We start from the raw sequence: 27,675 nt of genomic DNA, 5'->3' as shown, positions 1-27,675 counted from the left end.
AAAAAAATTCTGTACAAAATCTAGGTTATTTTTAATACTCATTGCCAACTAACATAGCTGTCCATTTTTTAAATTTTGAGTTCTACAATTTACTCAGATAAATTAATACCTATTTAGGTTGGAGACAGAAAAGGGTATGAGACTGAGGGCATTGTCAATGCTCTGGAAGGGAGAACAGAGGCAAAAATTACTTTTAAAACACTATTCAAGGCAACCTTGTTTAGCAAATTTGCTTTAAGATTGCTCTCAATCAGCCCTGTGTCAGCATAACGACAGAGTACAAAAATCATCCTCCTTTTAATGTTTACTTTTCTCTACATATCACAACCACCTTCATGTCTTTGTGTTTTCTTCATGTCAGAGTTTTTCTCCTTGAATATTGACTTACATCTGAAGACATTTTAATTTTAACTAAAATTTCAAATATAATATATGGCCAATAATGTTGTGCAACTGCTCACGATGTTGTATTATATGATTGCATCCCTTAGGTGAAACCTCTGAACATACATAGTCATAAATATTTTCCACATCTAAGGAAATCTACGTTCTACAAAATGTCTTGAAGATTCAGTGAGTTAACATCTGTAAAGCACTTAGAATCTTGTCTGGCATATAGTAGGAGTTATGCATGTGGTTTTTTAAAAAAAAAAAATTGATTGGTTCTTACAGAAAAATTCTTAAGCAAGAACTTTAAATTTAAAACGATCATCACAATTACAGTTTTATAGTTACATTTCAAAAATCTTGACTCTTTTTACAAGAAATAGCATTTTAAAAATAAAATCCTTATGTGACATTCAAATGCAATTCATAACCACAGCTATAAGGATGTTGTTTCATTCACCAATTTTATTTGTGGTGAAAGGATTCTAAAGGATCCTAAAGGATGAGCTGCATTTTTCTTGAACTTTTCCGAGTAGTGTGTGAGGCAGCATAGGAAACAGAGTAGAAACATATGAAATTCACTCTGTCACTGAGGAGCTTTCTAGCCACTTGACAGATTAGATTAGTCACAAAACAAACAGCACAAAATCTATAATCGTATAGAATTAGATGCTATATTTTCTCTACAGAAAGAGAGATAAATATAAGGTAGAATAATCAGAGCAGATTTCTTGGAGAATGTTACATGTATAAATAAAGACAAAGAGTGTCCAGAACTGTAATTTCTCTAATTAAAAAAACTCAGATTTGAATCAGTATAATGTGCTAGAGTAACATATTCTTTTTAGAGAGGTGATTTTTAGCCACCAGTCACATATACATTTGACTACACTTCATGTGAAGTCATGTAATTTTGGCATTTCATTTACAAAATATTGGACTTTCTTTAAGAAAATTTGGAGGGAAAATGTTAGTTACTTAACCAGTATTCCTATTTGAGTGTTCTGATTTTAATTATAAAATAATCAGTTAATAAATGGTATTTACCTGTTCTTAAAGTCATGATAGCACATTAATCCCCCTCCCCTCTGCAGGTTGGGTGGTATAGGCCAGTCATTGAGAAGGGAAACCTAAAACCAGTTTTCTCCCTCTACCCACCACAAAGAAGCCTCCTCACTGTTTCCCACACATTCCAGTGTGCTTCAATTGACAGAAAAATGAGATTAATTCCAAAAGAGAAAAATTTATCAGTATAGTTTAGATGTTTGTCCTCTCAAAATCTTACATTGCAATGTGATCCCCATTGTGTTAGTCCATTTTTACACTGCTATAAAACAAAAATACCTGAGACTGGGTAATTTATAAAGAAAAGAGGTTTAGTTGACTCACAGTTTTTAGGCTGTACAGGAAGCGTGGTGCTGGCATCTGTGTCTGGTAAAGGCCTAAGAAAGCTAACAGTCATGGCAGCAGGTTAAGGGGGCGCAGGTGCATCACCTGGTGAGGAGGGGAACAAGAAAGAGAAGGGGGAGGTCCCAGACTCTTTAAACAACCAGATCTCATATGAACTAACTGAGTGAGCACTCACTTATCACCAAGGTATTGATGCTAAATCATTCACGAAGGATTCGTCCCTATAATTCAATAACCTTTCACCAGGCCGCACCTCCAACTTAGGAATCACATTTCAACATGAAATTTGGAGGGGAGAAATATCCAAACTATATCATTCCACCCCTGGGCCCCAAATCTCATGTCCTTCTCACATTTTGAAATACAGTCATGCCTTCGCAATAGTCCTCCAAAGCATTAACTCAAAAGTCCCAAGTCCAAAGTCTCATCTGGAGATGAGTTTCTTCCACCTATAAAATTACGAAATAAAAGACAAGTTATTTAGTTCCAAGATACGAGGGTGTACAGACATTGGGTTTACTTTCCCATTCCAAAAGGGAAAAATAGGCCAAAATAAAGAGGCAGCAGGCCCCACACAAGTACTAAACCCAGCAGGCAGTCATTAAATCTTAAAGCTCCTAAATGAATTTCCCTTAATGCCACATCCTGCATCGAGTACACACTGATGCAAGGAGTGAGCTCCCAAGGTCTTGGGAAGATCCACCTGTGGCTTTGTAAGGTGCAGCCACTGTGGCTGCTCACACAGGTTGTGGTTGAGAGCCTGTGGCCTTTTTAAGCCACAGGGTGCAAGCAAACAGTGGCTGTACCATTCTGGGGTCTAGAGATTGGTGGCCCCCTTCCTACAGCTCCACTAGGCAGTGCTTCTCTGGGGACTCTGTGTAGGGGCTCCAATCCAAAATTGTCCCTCTACACTACCCAAGAAGAGGCTTTCTGTGGGGGTTCCACCCCTGCAACAGGCTTCTGCCTGGGGATCCAGCTGTCCCCTTACATCCTCTAAAATCTAGGTAGAAGCCACCAAGCCACCTTCACTTCTGCATTCTGTGTGCCTACAGGCTTAACACCATATGGAAGATGCCAAGGCCATAGGCTTACACACTTGGCAGTGGCAGCCCAAGATCTGCCTGAGGCCCTTTGAGCCACAGGTGAAGCCAGAGCACTCTGGATGTGGGAAACAGCATTGCAAGGCTGTGTAGGTCCTCCTAGGTCTCTGGGCCTGTGATGGGAGGGGCTGCCTCAAAGACTTCTGAAATGGCTTTCAGGTCTTTTTTCCATTGTCTTGGATATTAGCACATGGCTACATTTGAGTCATGCTAATGTCTCTAGCAAGTGATTGCTCCACAGACTGCTTGGAATCTTTCTCTACCAGAGGACTAAACTGCAAATTTTCCAAACTTTTACCCTCTGCTTCCCTTTTAAATATGAGTTCCAACTTTAAGTCATTCCTTTGCTTCTCTATCTGATCATAAGTTGTTAGAAATAGCCACACCATTTCTTAAATGCTTTGCTACTTAGAGATTTCTTCTGCCAGATACCCTAGGCCATCACTCTGAAATTCAAATTTCCACAGATCCCTGGGTCATGAAAACAATGCAGCCAAGTTATTTGCTAGGGCATAACATGGATGATTTTCACACCAGTTCCCATTAACGTCCCCATTTCCATCTGAAACCTCATCAGCTTGGCCTTCTCTGTCCATATTTCTATCAGCATTTTGGTCACAACCATGTAATCAGTCTCTAACTTCCCCTCATCTTCCTGTGTTCTTCTGAGCCCTCCAAACTCTTCCAACCTCTGCCCGTTTTACAGTTCCAAAGCCACTTCCACATCTTCAGGGATCTTTACAGCAACACTCCACTCCCGGTATAAATTTTCTGCGTTAGTTATTTCTCACATTGCTATAAAAAATAGCCAAGATGAGACTGGGAAATTTATAAAGAAAAGTGGTTTATTTCAGCTCGAGATTCTACAGGCTGAACAGGAAACATGGTGCCAGCACCCATTTCTGGTGAGGATATTAGGAAGCATATAGTTATAAAGGAAGTCAAAGGGGGAGCAGGAATGTCACATGGCAAAAGCAGGAGACAGAAGGGGGAGGTCCCACACTTTGAAACAACCAGATATCATGCCAGATATCATAACCAGATATCATGAGAGAGAACTCACTTACCAAGGAGTTGGTGCTAAACCATTTGTAAGGAATCTGCCTCCATGATTCTATCACCTCTCACCAGGCCCTACCTCTAGTGTTGAGAATGACATTTCAACATGAGATTTGGAAGGAACAAACATCTAAACCATATCACCCAATGTTGGGGGTAGGAGCTGGAGAAAGGTGTTTAGGTCATAGGGGTAGATCCCTCATGAATGACTTGGTGCCCTCCTTATGATAATGAATGATTTATCACTCTGAGTTCAAGCAAGATGGTAATGAGTAATTTCTTGCTCTGAGTCCATGCAAGATCTGATTCTTTAAAAAAGTGTAGCATCTCCCCTCACCTTTCCTGCTCCCTCTCTCACCTGTGACGTGCCTGCTCTGGCTTCACCTTCTACCATAAGCAAAAGCTCTCTGAGGCCTCCCCAGAAGCTGAGCACAGCTGGCATCACACTTCCTGTACAGCCTGCAGAGCCATGAGCCAATTAAACCTCTTTTCTTTAAAAATTACCCAGTCTCAGGTATTTCTTTATAGCAATATAAAAAATGAGCTAACACTGAAAATTCATATTGCTATAAAGATCCCTGAAGATGTGGAAGCAGCTTTGGAACTGTGAAAGGGGCAGAGGTTGAAAGAGTTTGGAGGGCTCAAAAGAACACAGGAAGATGAGGGGAAGTTAGAAACTTGTTAGACACTGATGAAATGGTTGTGACCAAAATCACAACCTGATGGAAATATGGACAGTGAAGACCAGGCTGATGAGGTAGCAGATGGAAATTAGGAAGTTATTAGGAATTGGAGTGAAGGTCACACATTTTACCCTCTAGCAAATAACTTGACTGTATTGTGTTCATGTCCTAGGGATCTGTGGAAGTTTGAATTTAAGGGTAATAACCTGGGATATCTGGCAGAAGAAGCAAGCAGTAAAGTGTTCGAGATGTGGCATGGCTGCTTCTAACAGCCTATGATCAGATACAGGGAAAAAGGAATGACTTAAAGTTGGAACTTATATTTACAAGGGAAGCAGAGGATAAACGTTTGAAAAAAATCACAACCTAGCCACGTGATAGAGAGAAAAAAGCATTTTTCAGGAGCGGAATTTATGTGGGCTGGGAGCAACCAGTTGCTAGAGAGATTTGCATGACTAAAAGGGAGCCACGTGCTAATATGAAAGACAATGAGGGAAAAGCCTCAAAGACATTTCAGAAGTCTTTGAGGCATCTCCCTCCCATCACAGGCCCATAGGCCTAGGAAGACATAATGGTTTCAGGAGCCAGGGCCAGGGCACCAGTGCCCTGTGCAGCTTCACAATGCTACTCGCCATGTTCAGGTTGCTTCAGCTCCAGCTATGGCTCAAAGGGCCTCAGATAAATCTCCCGCCATCACACCTGAGGGCATGAGCCATAAGTCTTGGCATTTTCCACATGGTATTAAACCTATAGGTGCACAGAATGCAAAACTGAAGGAGGCTTGGTGACTTCCCCCTGGATTTTAGGGGATATATGGGGAAAGTTGGGTGCCCAGGCAGAAGGCTGCTTCACGGGAGGGCCCCCAAAGAGAGTCTCTACTAGGGAAATGCAGAGGAAAAGTTTTGGGTTGAAGCCCCCATACCAAGTCCCCAAAGGGGCATTGCCTAGTAGAGCTGTGGGAAGGGGACTACCACCCTCCAGACCCTGGAATGGTACAGCCACTTGCAGCTTGCACCATAAGCCTGAAAAAACCACAGGCACTCAACTCCAACCCATGGGAGCAGCCATGGTGGCTGCACCCTGCAAAGCCAAAGGGATGGATTTTCCTCAACCTTGGGAGCCTACCTCTTACACCAGTGTGCCCTGAGTGTGGGACATGGAGTCAAGGATTATTTAAGCTTTAAAATTCAATGACTGACGTCCTGGGCTTTGGACTTGTGTGGGGCCTGTCGTCTCTTTTTTTTAGCCTATTTCCCCCTTTTGAAATGAGAATGTTTACCTAACGCTTATACCACCATTGTATCATGAAAGTAAATAACTTTTCCTTGCGCTCACATGCTCATAGGTGGAAGGAATCTGACTTGAGTCTCAGATGATATTCAAGAATTTGGGTCTTTTGAGTTGACACTAGAATGCCTTGAGACTTTTGAGCACTACTGTGAGGGGATGGTTGTATTTTGCAGTATGAGTAGGATATGAGATTTGGGGGGCCAAGGATGGAATGATATAGTTTGTGTGTTTGTCCCCTCCAAACCTCATATTGAAATGTAATCTCCAGTGTTGGATGTGGGGCCTGGCGGGAGGTGAATGCATCCTGGGAGTGGATCTCTCATGAATGGCTTCGTGCCTTCTTTGTGGTAATGAATGAGATCTCACTCTGAGTTCTCATGAGATCTGGTTGCTTAAAAGAGTGTGCACCTCCCTTCCTCTTTCTTACTCTCTCTGTCTTGCCATGTGATGTGCCTGTTCCCACTTCACCTCCTGCCATGGGTCAAAGCTCACTGGGACCTCAACAGAAACTGAGAAGACACTAGCACCATGCTTTCTCTACAACCTGCAGAACCATGACCCAATTAAACCTCTTTTCTTCATAATTACCCAGTTTCAATAATTCCCTTCTAGTCATACAAAAATGCACTAATGCATTCATCCTGCATGCTCAGTACTTTAACAGAGCTTTGGACTTCTAGAAGAGAGGGATAGCAGAGAAATCCCTCAGGATTTACTGGGTTAGTACCTGAATGCACAGGACATCTTTCAGAGGCATCACTGTGATGCATGATTTGTAATTGGTTGCTGCTTATCTCTTTATACCATTTAGCAGGTAATCTTTGCATGAGTTGAACTGATTTAAGTTTGAATTTTTAGCAACCATGTAAAACAACCCAAGACGTCCAAGAGAAAGGTGGCACCAATGCTGTGGTTACATTCTAATGTCAATTCATACCTGAGGGAGGTGTTTAAGATCAGAGTGTTGATATAGGTAAAACAGGTCATTCAGTCACCTTTACCACCAAACATAAAATGGCTTGCTAAATCAATGAATTGGAAACCCACATAAATGTAAAACTATATAAATAAGCAGGCTAGCTTTTATATTATGACCATTTAGTTTATACAGACAATCTAAATTTGGCAACTAACAGAAAGTCAATAGCACACAGTGGAAATTACTCCTAGATAGATTGCTATCTTCTCTGCTATCCAGGAAAGCTAGATTTCAGTGACAAAAAAAGCATCATTATAGAAACATTTAAAAATTGAGATATATCAGAAACTATCTTTTCACCGCAATGAATACAAGCATAATGATGGAGATATCAGTTGCTACTTTTTGTTGCAATTTGGAAATAAGCTTTTATACTAGGAAATAAGGAACAAGACAGCACTCATTCTGTTCTTTATATGCAATTCTAGTCCGGCATTTCCCCAAAAGGTGCATTTCTAATGTAAGCAGACACAAAGGATATGCTAGTTTGGAGAAATATTCTAAGAAGTTTCTTCTTAATGCACAGGTTTTGAGCAATTCCAAACCACTAGACAGGTCTGGATGAGGGATAGGCCAATTACAGGTTCTGATGACCACCACTGTCAGCATCATATTCCTGGCACTAGGCAGAATGGGCCTACCTTCTATAGTGGAAATTTAGCTATACCCTTTCATCCACTGATTCCTTTCTGATTTAGTAGAACTGAAACAGCTACCAGAATACAGGCAGGAGAAGGTAAGTATTAAAGTTACTCTCCATGTTAAAATTTTTTTAATGTCAGAATTCTGGAGTCCAACCAAGAGGCACTGCAAGCATGAGACAGAATGAAAGAAAATCTCTATGTGGTCTGTTCGAATTTGATGGCCTATATTCCATTAATAAGAATGGCACTAAAATTCCTTAGACTATACCAAAGTACCCAAACATCTCACTAATTCAATTTTGAAAATCACCTAAATAAAAAGAATTGACTGTAACATTCATATCAGTATCTTGTAGCCAAAATGACCGAAATGACAAAAATTATATACTAGATTAATTTTGCACTTTAAGGCTTGCCTTTATAATTTATACAGAATATGTTGAGAAATATGCATTTTAAAGTAATAATGATCCCTCTGGGTTAAGAAGGTGGTTTTACCTTTACATTTTGCATTCTTCCTGTCCAAATTCTCATTTGAACAACTCAGTTAGAAACAACACATATACCCACCAATGCCGGCAAAGGCAGGCCAGACTGTTGAGAGTGGGTCAGAGATAGAGGTCAAGGGAGAGTTTGAACCACATGAATTTCACTGAGGTGCACAGCAGGGCACTAGCACTTGCTATGGGGACAGTGACATTCATTTCTAGGCTGTACTTGGTGCAGTAAAGGGGGTCATGACAGCTGCACACTCCTAATGAAGGGCATGATGATTCAAAAGAGAGCAGTGCCTCAGGTAACTTTGGACTACAGTAATACTCATAAAAAGAAGCTGTTCAGCAAAACCATGAAGTTTCCAGCCACAGACTAGAGGAAAAATACTATTATTAAATTTCAAAATATAATGAATGCAATAAAAACGGAATACCAAATCTGTCTAGGCAATTTTTGTGGAAAAGAATAAATATATATATATATATATGTATGATGCATGAAAAGATAAGTATTATGAGTAATAAATCAAGAAGCTCTGATATACTTGTAATAAGTATTTCATAAGGAAAAACAAGCAGAAAACTTTGTTTTTCAGAAGCTTCCGTATTTCAGAAGCACAAACAGAAAAAAAGAAAATAGAACATTTCTGTGGGGTTAAAAAAATCAGGTTAAAAATGTATCCTGAGTATAAGCAAAATGTAATAAAAGTATTCCCACACTGAAACAAATTCAAAAGATAAGTAACCACACAGGAAGGAAAAGAATTAAATTGGTTTCAAACTCCTTCTTTATAGAAGTAAATGAAGAAAACAAAATGGAATAAGGTCAGCAAGGTCTTTAAGGAAAAATAATTTTGATATAACAACTCAATAATCAGCAAAACTATTGACCAAGACAAGTACATTTTCGAACATTCTAGTTTGGAGCCTCATCCTTATTCTTCACATTAAGAGTTTAGTTTTATACTTCAGCAATCTAGAAATCAATCAAAATACCAAACATTAGAATGGAGACAGTATGATCAAAAAGAAATTGCAGAAATAACAAAGCAAATAAAACAAAATATCAGTCAAATTCTATATAATTTTTCAATTGTTTATAGTATGGTTATGAAACTTATTTTATTCAACATTTTACAAATTTTCTTGAATACTCACTGTGTGACATGTCCTATATTAGGCTCTGCAAATACAATGATTAGCAAAGCAGACATAGACTATATCCCTATGGAACTTCCAAAAATGTCAAAAATAATTTTAGAAAAGGGAGAATTTTCTAAATTTCTAAAATGGAAATTTTAGAATTTTTCTAAAAAATAACAATTCAAATCTAAAATCTAAATGTGCTGTTTCATTCCAGTACGGCCAAATAAGCTCCTATGGAATCAACCTTCACTCAATAGCTATGAACTCTGCCAAAAACAAAAACAAACACACTACCTGAAGACCCTGGAGAATAACCAAAAGCAGGAAAATTCTAGAGAATAATCAATTATTCTCTGGGAAAAAGGATGAGTTTCCTGTTCCACAGTTTCCAGTCTGAAAACACACCCCAGTCTGTGCCATGCAGAGTAGCTAAACTCTGATACTAAACCCACAGTCTTTCCAGCCTGAAGAACCAGAGGACAGAGTTCTCCTGGAAACAAAAGAGCCAGAGAGGGGAAGCCCCAAATATTATATATAAACTCTGACCAAATCTTGGGCTGACCTTTGAACCATGCATGTCTAGGGTAGATTTACTGTAACCTAGTTAAGGATAAAATAACTGGTATTTGAGCTGCTGTTTAAAGTTTGAGTCTGGTCAGGTTAATTTCCTGTTAAAACAGAAATATTAACACTCTTCAGAGGAATATAACAGAATGCAGAGTCTCCCTAACATAACATTCACAATGCCCAAGATACAATTCAATAATGTTCAATAAACAAAGAAACAGGAAACAGTGACTTGCTCTCAAAAGAAAATAGAATCAACAGAGACTGACTCCAGGATACAGAAATGCTGGAATTCGCCAAAAAGAACTTTATATTCTTAGAATATTAAGATATTATATCTTATTCAAATATGCTATTATATTTATTATGTTATTATATTTTATTAGAATATACTCAGTATCCTTGAGAGTATAAATTTAGTAGCAAATTTGTACTGAAATCAAACAAACCAATCACTAGGAAAAAAATTAAAACTGTCAAAAAAAAATGCTGAAATAACGTCAAATCATAAAGCAACTAACATCCAAATTATTTTACTTATTCTAGTACCTGGAAAAATAAGAATTTCCCTACTGGTTTCTAAAACTAGAATAATTCTAATATTAAAAGTAAAAGAATAAAATAAAACAGGGAAATTACAGACCAATATAACTTTTTTACACACAAAAATGAAAAGATTTTTTCCAAAAATATATACAAATAGCCAACAAGTGCATTAAAAGATGCTCAACATTAAGAAAATGAAACTCAAAGTACAATGAGTTACTATGACATCCACTAGAGCCATTATGATAAAATATAAATAAAAATAGAAAGAGAAAATAAAAAGTGTTGGCAAAAAAAAAATGTGGAATAATTGGGACACTCACACATTACTGTCAGGAATGGAAAATGATGCATCTGCTGTGAAAAGGTTTGGTGGTTTCTCAAGAAGTTAAACAGAATTACTATATTACCAAGAATTCCACTCCTAGTTATATACCCAAAAGAATTGTAAATAGGTGTTCAAAAACTTGTACACAAATGTTCATAGTGGCATTATTATTCACAATAGCCAAAAGATGGAAACAGCCCAAATGTTCATCAACTTCTGAAAAGATAAACAAAATGTGGTACATTGATACAAATGAATTTACTCAGCTACAAAAAGGAAAGATGTACTGATACACGCTACAATGTAGATGAACCTTGAAAACCTTATGCTAACCAAAAGAAGCCAGACACAAAAGATGACATATTGTAAGATTCTGTTTATGCAAAATAACCATAATAAACAAACCCAGAAGGAGAGAAATTAGTGGTTGCCATGGACTTTGAGGTGTGGGGAGTGACTACTGTTGGATATGGGGTTTTCTTTGCGGGTAAAAAAAAAATGTTCTGTACAAGATGGTGGTGACAACTGCACAATGTTGTGAATGAATTGTACACTTTAAAATGGTTAAAATGGTAAATTTTATATTATGCAAATTTTACCACAATAAACAACAAATGTATCAAGATCACTGCTTTCTTATATACTTGTATATGTACAAGAAAATAATATGGTTATATTTAGAGTAGAAACAAAAAATTTTAAAAAGTTAGAATAGGCCAGGTGCAATGGCTGATGCCTGTAATCCCAGCAGTTTGGGAGGCCGAGGTGAGTGGATCACCTGAGGTCAGGGGTTTGAGAACAGCCTGGCCAACGTGGTGAAACCCCATCTCTACTAAAAATACAAAAATTAGACAGGTGTGGTGGTGCGTGCCTGTAATCCCAGCTACTCAGGAGGCTGAGGCAGGAGAATCACTTGAACCTGGGAAGCGGAGGTTGCAGTGAGCCAAGGTCATGCCACTACAGTCCAGCCTGGACAACAGGAGCAAAACTCCATCTCAAAAAAAAAAAAAGAAAGTTAGAATGAAAGTGTTATAAAACTAACACAACTAATTTGCCTCACTATTATGAGGAAAATTACAAAATTTTTATTCAAAACGTGACTTTGATAATAAGATAGATTGTGATCAAGATAAGAAACACTCTCTATTAAAATTGATAAATTGAACCCAAGTCTAAATAAAATGTAAAGATGATAATTGTACATAAAGCTAATACTAATTGTATGTAAAGATCAATAGGATAAGATAAAGTATCCAAAAATATCCAAGCACATGTTAGAATGTTATATATATTAAATGTAGGAATTTAAAACAGTTTGCAGGAAGATCATTCAATAAATAATTTGAGGACAACTGGCTAACCATTCAATAGAAAATTCAGATCATTAACTTGCAAATCAAACCAAAGTAAGTCATAAATGTATTAAAACATAAATACAAATGATGAATGGGGAAAATTGCTAGAAGAAGAAAAGAGATAAATGCTGATATCATCTCAGCCTGAGAAAAGCATTTTTTAAACATGAAACAAAGCAGTAACCACAAAAGAAATTATTAATTCACTACTGTTGTAAACTCAAATACTGAATTAAAAGGCAAACAATAAACCTGGAAAAGCAACTGCTTTTATAACAATTTATTTCATAAGTATTTTTATATATCAGAATTATCTGTTCTTTGCTATCCAAAGAGTTCTTGAACATCATTTAGAAAAATACAAATACCTGTACATTCGTAAAAGGGATAATGCCCAACAACTGTAATAAAAAATGTTTACTCTATTAATCAAAGAATTAAAATAATGTATTTTCCCCATTAGCTAGGTAAAAGGATAGATGTACCCAGAATACTAACAGTAGTTATCTCTGGATAGTGGGATTTGGAAGATTTTTTTTAAAACCTTAATGTGTAGTTTGCTATAATTTTTTACAATGAAATTTTATAGCTAAAGAAAATATTATATTTTTTCAAATAGCTTGGGGAATATAATACATGAAATTTAATATTCCTCAATAAAGGAGAAGATGTCTGTGAAAATAAAAGAAGGTCTCATCTTTCCAACAGAGTTCCTGAAACATGAGAGTGCCTCTCTTCACCCTCACACTACCGGCTTTCTGCTGCCCTAATTGCCTTGTTTTCACTCTTGCATTCTGTTTCTCCTTCACTCATGTGACTTTTATTTTTCCTTCTATTTTCTGGTCCACAGCCACGGTCATAAATGCAAAAAGCAAAATAAAGGGTGATATAATAACAATAACAACAAATATTGCTGCCACTGCTGCTACAACAATGTTCTTGCTGTGTATTTAGTACTTACTAATTCACCTTTGTGATCAGAGGTTCCTTCAGTATTACTAAGACATTACCTCCCTGACCTGCTACAAAGCAATGCCAGAAAAATACAAATAGCTATGTTTACCCCATAGTAAAAGTGGAAAAAGTAGGCAGAGGATGCATGTGGAGTTTGGAGAAGAGAATGCAAGGTCACAGACAAAATGAAGGAGACAGAAAGCATGAGTCTTAGAATTTGTCTCAGGAATATTTTCCCAGGTCATGTCTCTGTCTCTATCCTTTACCCTCCACCTGGAGAGACACCCACCCATTTCCTCAGCAAAGTCTGCTGAAAGAGTAAATCAATGAGTAAATTATTCATGAGTAAATGAAAGCATAAATGAACTTTTTGGTTTTCTTCCTATTACTCATGTTCACAGCAATATAATGATTTAATTGTTTTTCTTTATTTCTAAAACTTCCTTGAATTCTTAGAAAGTGTCAGAAGCTTTTGTAATGCTTCATTTCACCCAAAATTTATTTCTCTTCTATATCCTGAGTCACTCTCCTTATCAAAAGATAGTATAAAATACTAATTTGAATTATTAAATTTGTATTATCTAACTTAATTTTTCTACTACTCATATTTTATTACTTGAAAAATTTTTCTTTTAATATTAACTTATTATAACCTGCTGTATTCTAATCCTATTAAAGCCCGGCCCAAATACTAAAGAGTTTCTCTTCTCATTTTCATACTTCTGTATCTCCGGGAATTATATGCATTATTTTCTCATTGGTTCTTATAGCTTACATTAACTGACTTTCAATTACATTTATTTCCAGTAATTTTTCTTTGTAAATGATAGCCCAGAGAAATTTTTTCCTTTTCATAAGTTGTCACAAATAATCCCATCCACAAACATTCATAATAAAATACCTGCTATTCTGTTGTAACAAAAGACAGAATCGTTATATTTCAATTTCCTGCATATCTCTTCTCTTTTTATCTTATAAGTACAATTGTTTAAGGCCATAAACATTATGAACAGTTAAATTACAGAGATTGTTATTCTAGAATCTAGAACAGTGCCTGATACATGTTAGATGCCCAATAAATATTTGTCAGATCAATAAACAAATAATAACTTATGGATCATCAAATTAGAAGTGACAAATCCCTTTTATAAGTCTCATTATTCATTTAATAAATAATTTTAAAGTGTCTTTGATCATCTCATTGACAAAATGATTAGCAGGCAAAATTATTATTTAATAGTAACAGAAACAACAATGAGAATAGTATAATAACTGAAGCATATGGTACTTGTTATATGTCAAACACTATTTTAAGTGCTTTACATACATTAATTTATTTAATTATCACAACCACCCTATAAAGTGGGTACTATTACTACTTATTTCACTTTATTTTACTTATTTTACTTTGCTTTATTACTACTTAATTATGAGGAAACAGAGGCACAGAGTGGCTACAGTCACATGGTCAGGAAGTGAAAGAAACAGGACTTGAACCCAGATTCTTAAACCACTACACTATATTGCTTCTTCAAAGGCCAATATCTTACATCTTTTGCTTCAACTAAATTATAAGTTCCTTGAGGAAAGATCTGTATCCTTTACTTCCTGGTACCACTCACAATTCTGATCTAATAATTAATATCTTAGAAATTATTAGAATATTTAGGAGGTTAGCAGGCAACATCTTTACTTCTGATGAGACAGTGAAATAAGGACCTATAATTTGAAACTTGGAGTGGAAACATTCAAGTTTTCTGAAGCTATGAGCTTCTTCCTCTCTTCCTTTCTACTGCAACCAATCTTTCTTAATGGAAGAGAAAATGGAAAACATCTGAACTAACACAGATGATTATTTTTCATTGAGATGGTGGGCAGCATTAATACCAATAAACTTTTTGAGTATTTATGGATTTTCTTGTATATTTACTATGCACCAATCATTCTGTGATGAGATTTTAGGGAAGTCAAGTTATTTAATCTGACAGTACATCTGAGTATACTATGATTTTAATCACAGATATGCACAATTGTCTTAGAGTAACTCTAAGGTCATAGCTAAGGAGTGGTGAGGCTGAGATTCATGTTCCCCGCCTGTACTCTGAATAACTACACTGTTCTCAAAGGAAGCCTTGATTTGGGACTATGCACAAAAACGTAAAATAATTCATTTAATGTAATCCAATTGTCTCTGTCTCCTTCACCATCACACCACAGCCACACTCCCATTTCAGCATTCCACAGTCTGAATTTCATTTGGGATACAATAGCTGAGGAGGAGTGAGAAAAAACACCTCCCTGCCTATGTAAAACCACAACTATATTCACTCTTCTATGGCATTAGCTGTATTACACCCAGAAAAGAGGACAGACAGGAGACAGGTTTACACAAGCTCTGATACAAGTATCACAAGACAAATTTATCCTATGGGATGAAGTCCTCTCTGAGTACAGATAAATGACACTGATGTATCAGGTAAAATTGGGGTGGCTATACATGCCTTCCAAAACAAACGGAATGCATTTTATATACTTCCTATAAAGATAAGTCTTAAGCAAATAAAGCTAAAACTGGCAACCCAAAGAGCTTTCGGACACATCAACATCTTGAATTGTTCTTCAAATGCTTTGGAGCTTAATAAAAAGCCCAAAACCCTTTAAGCCAGAAGATTTTTATATCCATGAGGGTATAAATTTAATACATGTTTCTGATTCGTTTACACTTAAATCATTCAAGTAATGTTTTGTAAGTGTCGTCTCGATGTCTATGATATCTTTGGGCATTTTTATAAGTCTTTCTTCTTTAAAAAAAAAAAAAAAAAAAGGTCATGTTTTTCCAAGAGTAAGTAAATTTAAAATAACAAAGTATTCCAGATCACTGTGCTCATCCAAAGCAACAAATTCTTGTGTAGATTCTCATCCTGGCAATGTCTTTTAAAACTGGACTGACATTTGCCAATTTTACACTATACACTTTTATGGAGGGAGATAGTTTTATACTTAAATGAGCTCAATTCCATATACATAGCCTATACATAGCTCATATATTTATCAAATAATACTGTAAATCAATGTGTAATGCACTTTATATGCAGATAGTACATGAACACAAATAGATTTCTGAAAAGTTGTCCTAAGGTAGACTGTGGAGGCAATAGACTTCGGGGCAGAGATCTGCATGCAGGAAGCTTCCCAGGGGAAGAGTGAAGTGGGGAAGGAAGCAGGATTGGGCAGCAGAGGAGCTGCAATGCAGTTGCAAGGAAACTCCTCAACAGACGCCTCAGCAAGTCCTGAAACATGAATGGACCTTCAGAAATATCCCAACAAGGCAAAGGAACAAGTTTCCTGTATCCCCACATCCACCAGTCACTGCACATAGACTGACCCCAAGAGACAGGGACACAATCTTGGACAAAGCAGCTACTTTCAGCTAAAGGAAATTTCCTTGAGAAAAGGAAGATCAGGGAGGAGTACCACAGTGTCCGCTAAAAAGGTCTGTCGGGATTTTTTGAGAATTAATCCGCTGTGAATATAAAACCTACCTAATCTTTTAGTCTGATAACAGTACAAATTAAGGCACATACATTCACTTAATCAGCTGGTAAAGACATGATGTAAGCAAGCCCATTTCAAATTTCCACATTTACCATAGAGCTTTCATTTTATGGCAAGGCACATGCAATATCTGGAGGTCTTTACTCAGTAAGTTCTCCTCTTGTCCCCTGACATGATTCTCTCAGAGATAAAATACTAATAAAAAAATACATTATGAAAAAAATGTGTGGCTGTAGAGAAAATAACAGTGTTAAAGACTCTGGGGTGAAAATAATCCAAATTTCTATTACCTAATATTTTCCTTTGCCTTTGATACTTCCCATTCAATACTTGATTCATTATCTTATTCATTCAACAAACATTGATTAATGGCTCATTATATTTGAAATTAAAACATAAACTAATAAGGTAGAGTAGAGCCACCCAGCACCATTTGGAATAACAGAGAAAACACATAAATAAATCATTGTAATATCATAAAATAAAATACCAAGCCTAGTATATCCATGAAATTCTTCTAGAAGCTGACACAATTCCTAAATTCTTATTCTGGACTCAAACTTCAGAAAGTCCAAGATTCTCCAGGACACTACTTCCAACTTACATTCTTAGGGAACTCCTGAACACAGAATTTCTCCCTCTCAGACCTCTCCAGCTGAAATCACAATTCGAAGTACTAGAAGTATTCCCAGGGCCTATCAACCAGGTCCTGACCTCCTCAGCAGAGCTAATCCAAAGTGGAAATGAGTGTGGTCAACAACTGGGCCCTCCTTTACGTAGGATTCATTTGACAGAGCCTTACTGACCCCAACTATATGCCAGGCACTGGTCTAGGAGCTGAACACAGAACAATTAGCAAGGCCCTTCCCTCAGGAGCTTGTGTGCTAGGGGCAAAAGCCCAGTAACAACCAGATAAACAGAGAAATGTGTATTATGTTATCACATCCTGCTAGGTCCTATGAGGGAGATAAAGCAGAGGAAAGGAAGAGAGGAAAAGAGAACAGGAACTTTTTAAGATAGCCTGGCTAGAGGAGGGAATATTTGAGAAAACAGAGAAGAAAGAGGGAGAGAGTCACATGGATGTCAAGAGGAGAGTGTTCCAGGCAGGAGAACACCAAGGCTCAGGGACAGGAACGTGCTCCCTGATCTCCCAGAACAGCTCCTCTGCTAGCTATTGTTGGTCATTCACCCCATGGCACTTACTTCATGCTTTCCCCAATGTGAGAAAGCCATCTGAATTCCAATGATTAAAGTACATTAACATATCTCTAAAATATGTCTTTTCTGCTAGATACGAATCTTGAGTCATTTAGGTCTAAGTTACAAACTTCGCAGGAGTAGAACCCAGGTGTCATCAGTCCTGTATCCAGACAACTTCACTGCTGCTTCCACGTTCCAAACAGAGGGACACTCCCTCTTCACAAAGAAAACTAGCTAAAACGATTTATGAAAATATTGCCTCTGAAATCAGCAGAAATCCAAGGTTAAACCTGAAAGACCTACATTCCAAGATCTAATATAAGACTATAGAACAGTCCATTTTGTTTGTTTGTTTGTTTGTTTGTTTGTTTGTTTTTAGAGTCAGGGGATACCTGTACAGGTTTGTTGCATGTGTATATTGCACAATACTGAGGTTCAGGCTTCTAATATCACCCAAGTAGTGAACACAGTATCTGATAGCTATGCCACCCACTAGAATCTCTCTTATTTGATCCAATGGCAATTGGTTAATTTTTTAAATTTGGGAAGTAATTTAACATTCATGTGTGTATTTGTATATATACATACACACACAGGTATGTATGTACACATCTACACTTTTATGTATGTACCTAAATACATAAGCAATATACACACTACATATACACATGTACACATTTATATTGTACATGTGCAATTTTCCACATTATCTCTTCACTTAAAACATATAAACGTACATCCACTCACCATCCTTTGGGTATTGAGGCAAGTGCTCAAGACACATACATAGATTTCCATTACACCATTCTTAAATATGATGATGGGGGTCAGCCTTTCAAAGAAAATATTCTTCACTAATAGTCAAAATGTGTCATGCTACTCCATCATTTGTCATTAGCCCTTTAAGACCTGGTCATTATGAAGTCAATACCTTTAGTAATTTCAGGCAAAGTTCAATTAGCCACCCTGTTCTTTGATCTATATCTGACAAACACCTTAGTGACCAAACAATGTTTAACTATGTTGACTAGAAATATTAGCATAAGAGTAATCTTAGGAAAATCAAGCTCCAACTCTACATTTGCAAGAGAACACATTTCTTGGGTAAACTCACCTACATAAGAAATCACTTTGCTCTTCATGTACTTTATATTTCTCTTTCCCATTCAAAATTATTCTGTATCCCTGAAGAGAAGGTAAAACAAACATATGGCCTTCCAGTAAAAGACAGCTGAAGTTTAATAGAGTCCCAGGTCTACCTTTGGTGATTAGGGAACAGATTAAAATTACCATTTGGTTTCAGAGTTTGCTTGGTTGTTAACCTACAAAACTCAGAATCCATATACTGGTCAATCATTTCCAATCTTTTGACATTCATACTACTTAAGTTACAGTCAACCAGTCAACAAGTATTTGTTGCTCTGCCAAATAGGTGAACTACACATAGCACTAATAATTAATTCCTTTTAGGGTTGCATATTCTAGAAGTGGAGCATTACAAAGAATCATTACCCATATAAAAGTAGAAACAAAACAATATTGAGAAAATGTTTCTCAAAAGTGCTGGTAAATCTCTTTTTTCCCCTTCACAATAGAGACATCAGGAGAATGTGTTCAAGATTTATTTATTAAGGAAAAGTGATTCATCTAGGAAGAACACGAGACAATTTTATAATTGCTGTTTCACTTTCAAAGATGTTTAGAATTAACTTGTTGCTAAATGGAACTGTAAGATAATAAGCATCGGTTGTAGTTTCCTGTATTTTTTGGTTAGCATTATAATTAAATGAATGTGAATGAATTAACTGTGTTTAAAAACTACAAAACCCAGATATTGTGAAAATTTAAGTAAATGACAAGTTATATTTTAAATAAATGTTATGTTTGTACTACATTTCTACATTTCAATTACTAGGAGGAGGAAAGCACATTTTCCCCTTTTGGAAAAATAAAAACACATTATAATGCCACAGGGCATTTTTAGGGTAAGGAAACTATTCTGCATGATACTGTAATGGTGGACACATGTCATTCTAGATTTTCAAAACCCGTAGAATGTACAACACAAAGAGATAGCCCTAATGTAAACTACAAACTTTAGTTAATAATAATATAGCAGTGTTGACTCATCGATTGTAACGAATATGCCACACCAAAGCAAGATGTTAATAATAAAGGTGATGGGTGGGAGGAGGGGAAGGGAGTATTTGTAAATTCTCTCTACTTTCTACTCATTTTCTGTAGACCCAAAACTACTCAAAAAAGTAAAATAGAGTCTATTAACATGAGAGAGAATTCAAACATTATGATCATTTTACCTTTGTATTGATTAAAACTCAACAAATTCATAAAGTATCACCTTTGACACTAACTTAAATATAAATTTCAATTTATAAATTTCAATGATTTTAGAAATTATGCCACTATTGATAAGTTTTGATGCAGTAGTTCCTGTCAAGCACAAACACCATCATCTCCACCTTACTCTTTTCCTCCTTTTAGTGTATGTACCTCTACCTTTGTTCCAGCTTGAGACTTGAAAATGACTGTGAACACTGATCAAAGAGTGTGTGCAGATTTTCATTCAAATACAAATCCAACAATTCACACTTAATCAGAGAGAAAAGGCACATGGTATGAAATGGGGCATTGACCTGGAAGCTGTCACTATTACAGTGCATCTGTGGGAATCCAGAAGCTTGGTTTCAGAGGTATTTTTAAAAATCAGAAGCTTTTAAAATACAAGGTGGACAGGAAAATGATGGCTCAGTAATTAATATCTATTAAAATCCTCCTAGATGTGTGAGAGAGAAAAAGAGAAAAATTTCAACTGAAGTATTAGTACTGGATGTTATTTTGAGATTCTCAAGCCTGTATTTTTATAAGGTTATTTATACCTGTCTGAGGACCTTAACTTAATCCCCAAGGCACTTGTGTCCAGAACACCAAAGTTCTGATGAAATCTTTTAGTCAGAAATTTTCATGAAGACTCAAATTCCCACAAAAGAAGCCAGGAAGCCAAGAATGCTTAAAATAACTCAAAATATCAGCCCATTAAGTAATACCTGTGGTGTATCTACTACCCTTCTAACACAGAAATAATTTTCATGCCAAAAGTATTCATATGTTGTGACATAGATATATCAGTAATTCATAGTTAAAGAGAAAGTGGACCTCAGAAAATGTTCTGTAAAAAATGAAACTTTATTTCCACTAGGAAATATGTTCAAAATATGAATTACATTGTAATATTTATTCCAAACCGAACCAAAAATCCAGGAATGGAGAAATTAGGGGGAAACATCCATGCCAAGAGTCTGAAATGTTGCTTCTTTCCATAGTCTTGCAGGAGTAAGTCTATGACTCCTATTCCTCAAAGTCGAAATCCAGTAACTAAACAGAATTTTTAAGTTGCCTCAGAATAAACAAAAAACAAAATACAAGTGATTACCTCAGTTGTCCAGATTATGTCTCTCATTTATTAATGCTTCACTATCTCACTGTTCTCAGGTATTCTCCAGAGACACAACCTTCATTGTAAAAGTTTATTTAAACATTTTTAGCCACTTCTTTTCTCACTTTCTTTGTGTTTCTTTCACCACCCCCAAATTCATTTCAACTCATTCAGACTCATTTTTTAGTTTTAAAAGCTACTTTACTTCAAAGCTTAACTACAGAAAACTAAAAAAGCATTATACTCAGGAAATTTCTTTAGTCAAGTGACATACATTAACCTCCTCAAAAATAAACAAAGAAGTGGTTCCAGTGTTGTTAGAAATGGTTTCTGTTATTCAATTCACACAACTATACTCTAATCATAGATCAGATTCTTACTGGGTTCACCCGAGTAATTGTCAATTGACAATAAGCAGGTCTCCAAAGGTTGACTTGCCATTGATAGACCCACTCTCCCGTTGGGTAAGCTCTTATGACCTGGCCAACTCAGGAACAACACAAAAAATATTTAAATGACTTAACAATTCAAGAAGCCAAATTCAGGTTGTGAGGCAATAATATGAATAGAAATTTTTTAAATATTAGGAAAGTAGAACTCCCTTTGTAAAATAAACTCAACTCTGTCATAGAATCTGTGTGCAGTAGCAGCTATCACAAACTTTTATGTGTATCAAAATCATCTGGATCATTAATTAAAACTGTACTAGTGGGCTGGGCACGGTGGCTCACGGCTGTAATCCCAGCACTTTGGGAGGCTGAGGCAGGTGGATCACGAGGTCAGGCGTTTGAGACTAGCCTGACCAACATGGTGAAACCCCATCTCTACTAAAAACACAAAAATTAGCCGAGTGTGGTGGCGCACGCCTGTAATCCCAGCTACTCAGGAGGTTGAGGCAGGAGAATTGCTTGAACCCAGGAGGCGGACACTGCAGTGAGCCAAAATCACATCACTGCACTCCAGTCTGGGTGACACAGCAAGACTCTGTCTCAAAAAAGAAAAAAAAAATTGCACTAGCATCAATTCTTGGGAAATCAGCCTGTTTGGAGCCTTGGAAAACTGCATTAGTAACAAGCACCTTCATTCTACTGGGTAAGATACAACCACTACCTTTGTCTTACCTCTACCTTTGCCTCACTTCCACCCCACCTGTATTGCTATCTCTGGATGCCCTCCCACTTCCCCATTGTTAGAGACGAGGGAAAAAAGAAAATCTTTGCCTCACTTGCTTGCTACAGAGGGTTTTGTTTTTGTTTTCTTTCATGGCATGTTGTCACTTCTTACATTATAAAGCAAAATGTTAGAAAGAGTTAAGGTCTTACTTATCTATGATAAATATGATTTTTGTCTTCTATCTGGAAAATGACATGATTTATGTTTGTTTCTAATAGCTTCACTTTAGCTTTCGTTTCCAAATTAAACTATTAAGCTATCACATATAGATGCTGGTTAAATTAAAATGTTAAATGAATGAAACAATAAGGGAGGAATCTCTGGCCTTCCTGCCAAACGTACCACTCCCTGGACTAATGGCATTGTCCCTGTGTTAGTGAACTACTGATTTCTTCACTTGAACTATCCATGCAGTGCACCTGAACTATCCAGCTATCTCAATTCAGCACCACCCTTTGCAGTTCTGGTCATTACATGCTTAGGAGAACCCAGTAGCTAATATGCCCTGTTTACAAGTTAAAAGTCCATGTAACTTTCTATCAAGACTTACTGCAATCTGTTCAAATGTTATTTTATAGTTGGTCATTTTGTTCACATTTTAGAAATAATCATATTCAGTATATTAAAAATATGTAACTTCTGTTAGAACTACACTGCTTTGAAGCAGCTAACACTATGGTTAGAATTGTTTAGCAATACATTTCTTTCACTTCAGAGCTTGTGGGAAAATAACCATATGTGTCATATCCCATGTAATTCTATGCCAGAGCTGAGTGCTGAAATAAATTTTGAGTAGGGGTCATTCTCAGCATTTAAAAGACCGAACTTCCAGACTAACAACTTTGAAAAAGATAACCTTGAATTGAATATGGATTAACACAAGAAAGCAGAGGTCAAAATTTCAGGCTCTTACCAGAAATGGACTCCAACAAATACAGGAGACACACATTATTGCCAGGAGCTGGATCACCATTTCCAAATGATGAGATCTGCCTTGTCTGTGCTGCTGACTTTTAAATTTAACTCTTAAAAGTGTAATTCCTGTGATTGCATTGCACAACAATGAAACACCAAGGGCTAAGAGCCCCAGAAAAGAAAACAGTAGAAGATAAAATCTATCTTCCCAGTCTTTGATGTCTTTTGTGTTGTAGAAACACCAGGTCCTCGACGCCTGAATTTTATAGTCTCGATGTCCAAGGATGGGCAGCAAAGCTATAAAAACAGCAAACAAGCACACACCACTTAACATCATTTTCACATGTTTGGATGTAATTTTCGTAGAATGAAATATTGGTTTTGTGACTCCAATACACCGCTCAATGGCCATCACACTGCCTAGAAGAAGTGGGCACAGACCGGAAAACACCATGCAGATACCAAAAATGCTGCAAAGGACATTTGATTGGTCAAAGCGGATCCAGTCTTTATCAGAAGCATATACAAATACTGCTATCGCTCCATTGATGAGATGGCCAAAGAAGTCCGTGATTACCAGGCCACTAGCCAAAAGCAGAAACGATGCCTTGGACTTCTGTCTAAATCTCTGATATGCCTTCATGAGAATGGCAATGGCAAGGCTGTTTGACAAGATTCCCACTGTCATGAAGATTACTGAAAAAAATACGGAAAGCCGATTTTCCGTCTGGCAGGTTGTGTTTGAAAGAAGCCCAGCTGCAGGAGACACTGGCTGTTTGGAATTGTTCATGGACATTGTTGTGGAGATAAAAGTCAACCACTCAAGTCATCTCCCTTTCAAAACTGTGCAAGCTTGCAGTCCAGACATCTGTAGGTTAAAGAGAGAGGAATTATGAACAACGCATTACTGCTCATCTGACGTTTATGACTGACGTGCCCCAGCACCCTGTGGTGCAGTAGGTTTTATCTGGCCTATCACAAGCAAGGTTGCATCATACTGAAAGCAGCTCATATCTGCCTGCGGTTCCACATTTCATTTTCAAGGTGAAGAAACTGTTGAAATTGAGACCCCTTGGTTAACTTCTGTGGCCCCTCTGCAAATGAGCACCTCCTCCTGTATGTCCCCCTGACACATCACTGACACCTTATAATTTTCAGGTTTTACAAAATTGCTACCAAGATTAGATTTAAACCCAATAAGATTTTTAAAATCATAAGTCTATTTAAAAACAAAACAAAACAAAACAAAAAAAACCTTTGTCCCCAAACTGCAGATTATTCCTCAGTTGAATGACCTCCTTGTCAGGCAGACATAACAATCTCCAAACTTTGGAAGGAGACTAGCAAGTTCATTGATGTCAAATGCAGATTTTCTGAATATGTTCCTAAGTCTATATCAAAGAATAGCAAACCACACACACGTTGAACCCATGAAAAGCAGAGTGATGAGTCTCTAGGAAGGTTTTCTGGTCTAGCTGTCCCTGTGCAGAAATTCTGATTCGCCATAGGGAAGGGGGCGGGCCACGCTCACTGTGCACCTCCGCCAAGATACTGTCCAATTACAGCTTCAAAGTAGCAACATCCAAGGCGAAGTATTTATTTGTCACTCTTTCCCCTAGGGGGCTGAAGCCTGAGTCACAGACACTGGATACAGAAGGCCACAGCCACTCTGCTCCGAGCTAATTCGATTGGCGTTTCCCGAGCAGCTAGCTTTCCCGGAGGCTGGGAATTCCGGAACCAGCCTTTCCTGCGCCCAGCCGGAGTGGGACTGCCTAGGCTGCCCCCAGGACGGTCACCTCCTCCAGGTCTTACTCACAGTTCGACTTTCGCCCGTTACTACCCCCGCCGCCGTTTGGCCTGGTCTCACAACATCCTCTCCAAACTGACAAACTCGCTGAAACTTTCTGCAATTACTCAAACGCCAAAGGGCTGTTTTCTCCCTCATCCCGGCACCGGGCGTGAGAAGGTCCCCGGCTGACAAACTCGAAGTGCCGCCCGCAGGGAACCCTGCAGCGGCAAGAAGCGGGATCTCTGCCGATTTCCCTCTTCTGAGACCCTTTCTACCCGGTCCCCACCCGAGCAGCTCAGAATGGGGACGGGTTAGCCCGAGTACCCTTCTTTCTCTACGCGTCTCCCTAGCTTGGGGAATCTGGTCCAAACTCAGTGTCAGGCGCAGCTGGCAGAAGCTGCGGCCGGGTGTCCCAGGGGGTGAGTTGGTTAAACCTGGGTCTGGATAGCATACGGAGGCCCATGCGTTGGGATCAGCCTCTGGAGGGGTGGTACCTTGTCATCCCAGGCCGCCAACCGGGCTCTCTGCGGAGGAGAAGACCGAGCCGCTCGGTGAGCCATGGCGCCCTGGGCCGCCGCCACCTCGAGTTCCACCGAGCCCAGCGCGGAGATCCTGCTCGGGCGCCGGCTGTGGTCCTGCAGCTCGACCCTCCGCGCACTCGTTCCCTTAGCGCGGAACCTGCCGGGCGCGCTCGGCTCCTGGGATCCCTCTGTACCTAGCTGCGCTGGCAGCCTGGGAGGGATGGGGCGCGCGAGTGACCTCCGCCTCTTCGTCCTCTCTCTCGCCTCCGCCCCCTTTTCCATGGGCACAGAGCAGAACTGGGAAAGAAGGGGGCACCGTGCTTGGATGCATCAGAGCTGCCCTTAGCCGCTGGACCAGCTAAAGAAATTTTGTTTTAAACTCATTTTTATCCCCAAGCCATCTCTGAGGATGCAAGACAGCAGTCTGGAGAGCCGAGGAAACCCTAAGATGGTGTGTTAGGCTGTCAGATGGTGGCTTGCAGACAATTCATTCCAAGTCCAGCTCGAAACGCATAAAGAAACCAGGTAGAAAGAGGTTGTGTGTTTGAGGGAGAATTTTGTGGCAACTATCTCCAGGGAGTTAAAAACAGGTATTCGAGCCCAGTAAATGAAAACACTCGCAGCCTTAGGGTTCACTGTCACACAGAGGACTGGGACTGTTTCCAGCTTTTTAAGGAATGTGAAAAGGAAAAGGGGTGAGATGCCTTCTTGAACAACACCGGCAGATAAGGGATTAGTAACATTTCAGTGATTTTAGAAGTCCACTGGAGAGAGAATTTCTAGTGATATGTATACTCCAAGAGATGTGCATCTAATAAATTTCGTGGAGATACATTTATGATGAAGTAATCTATTTTTTCATTAGGAATTATGATTTGAACCATTTTATTCTGTAAGTGCTTTTATCTAATATTGCTTCGACACATACCCATTAGCTGTGTCTCATTTTTCTAGCTAAACACTTATGTGAATCTATTACTGACTTTTGCTCTTTTTATTGTAGTAAAATGTTGCTACTACCTATGTGAAAAATCAGTACCACATGGAAATGAACTCTGTTTCTCCATTCTAAAATCAGAAGGAACCTCTAAATTCCTGGAAATTGGAAGGGATCAAAAAATGAAAAAGTGGGATAAAATAAATTAGCCATTAACTGTAGAAAAGAATGATTGCAGGTTTCCCCTGTGGTAGATATTGAAATTTTTTAAAATGATACGATCATAACTTGTAAACTAAACTGTTACTCAATTATGGTGAGGGAATTAAACATTTTGGGTAGATAACCTGGTTACTAGAGAAATATTATACATGAATGGCCAGTATCCAAGGAACAATTATGTGACAAGCTATACTGAAAATATAACACAGAGTACTATTCTTTCCTTTTTTAAAATATGTGAGTGCATATATAATTTTTTTCTTTTTTAAAAAACATGTAATTTTTGCACCTATTGACCTGTCCTCTAAGTTCCCTGCCCCTGCCCCCCACCCACTAACAGGCCCTGGTGCATGTTGTTCCCCTCCCTGTGTCCATGTGTTCTCATTGCTCAACTCTCATTTATAAGTGAAAACATGAGGTGTTTGGTTTTCTGTTCCTGTGCTAGTTTGCTGAGGGTAGCTTCCAAGTTCATCCATGTCCCTGCAAAGGACATGATCTCATTCCTTTTTATGGCTGTATAGTATTCCATGGTGTATATGTACCACATTTTCTTTATTCAGTCTATCATTGATGGGCATTTGGGTTGGTTCTGTGACTTTGCTATTGTAAATAGTACTGCAGTAAACATACATGTGCATGTGTTTTCATAGTAGAATGGTTTGTAATCCTTTGGGTATATACCCAGTAATGAGATTGCTGGATCAAATGTTATTTCTGGTTCTAGATCCTTGAGGAATCACCATACTGTCTTCCATAATGATTGAACTAATTTACATTCCCACCAACAGTGTAAAAGCATTCCTATTTCACCACAGCCTAGCCAGTATCTATTGTTTCTTGCCTTTTTTTTTCTTTGAAGGCCATTAATATTTTATTTTACTTTTTTTATTATTATTATTCTTTAAGTTCTGAGGTACATATGCAGAACATGCAGGTTTGTTAGATAGGTATACACGTGCCATGGTGG

General features: G+C 37.9%; 1 protein-coding gene across 3 annotated transcripts in view; it reads right to left on the bottom strand.

Annotated features, from left to right (window-relative positions):
* The window catches only part of PTGFR (prostaglandin F receptor (FP)), a 46,559-nt gene extending 20,775 nt beyond the window's left edge, over nucleotides 1–25,784 (bottom strand). For 2 of the 3 annotated variants that reach the window (XM_011997381.1, XM_011997380.1), the window contains exons 1-3: nucleotides 25,523–25,784; nucleotides 23,238–24,107; nucleotides 18,812–18,882 (exon numbers count right to left, since the gene is read on the bottom strand). In XM_011997381.1, the coding sequence (XP_011852771.1) occupies nucleotides 18,812–18,882; nucleotides 23,238–24,035 (869 nt within the window). In that variant the 5' untranslated portion in view covers nucleotides 24,036–24,107; nucleotides 25,523–25,784. The remainder of the gene's footprint in view (nucleotides 1–18,811; nucleotides 18,883–23,237; nucleotides 24,108–25,522) is intronic. The other variant, XM_011997379.1, reaches the window with a different exon arrangement.
* Nucleotides 25,785–27,675: the final 1,891 nt, after the last annotated feature.

Source organism: Mandrillus leucophaeus, unplaced genomic scaffold (assembly GCF_000951045.1).
Source record: "Mandrillus leucophaeus isolate KB7577 unplaced genomic scaffold, Mleu.le_1.0 Scaffold539, whole genome shotgun sequence".
Taxonomy (NCBI): Eukaryota; Metazoa; Chordata; class Mammalia; order Primates; family Cercopithecidae; genus Mandrillus; species Mandrillus leucophaeus.
This window is presented reverse-complemented; position numbering and strand designations above follow the sequence as displayed.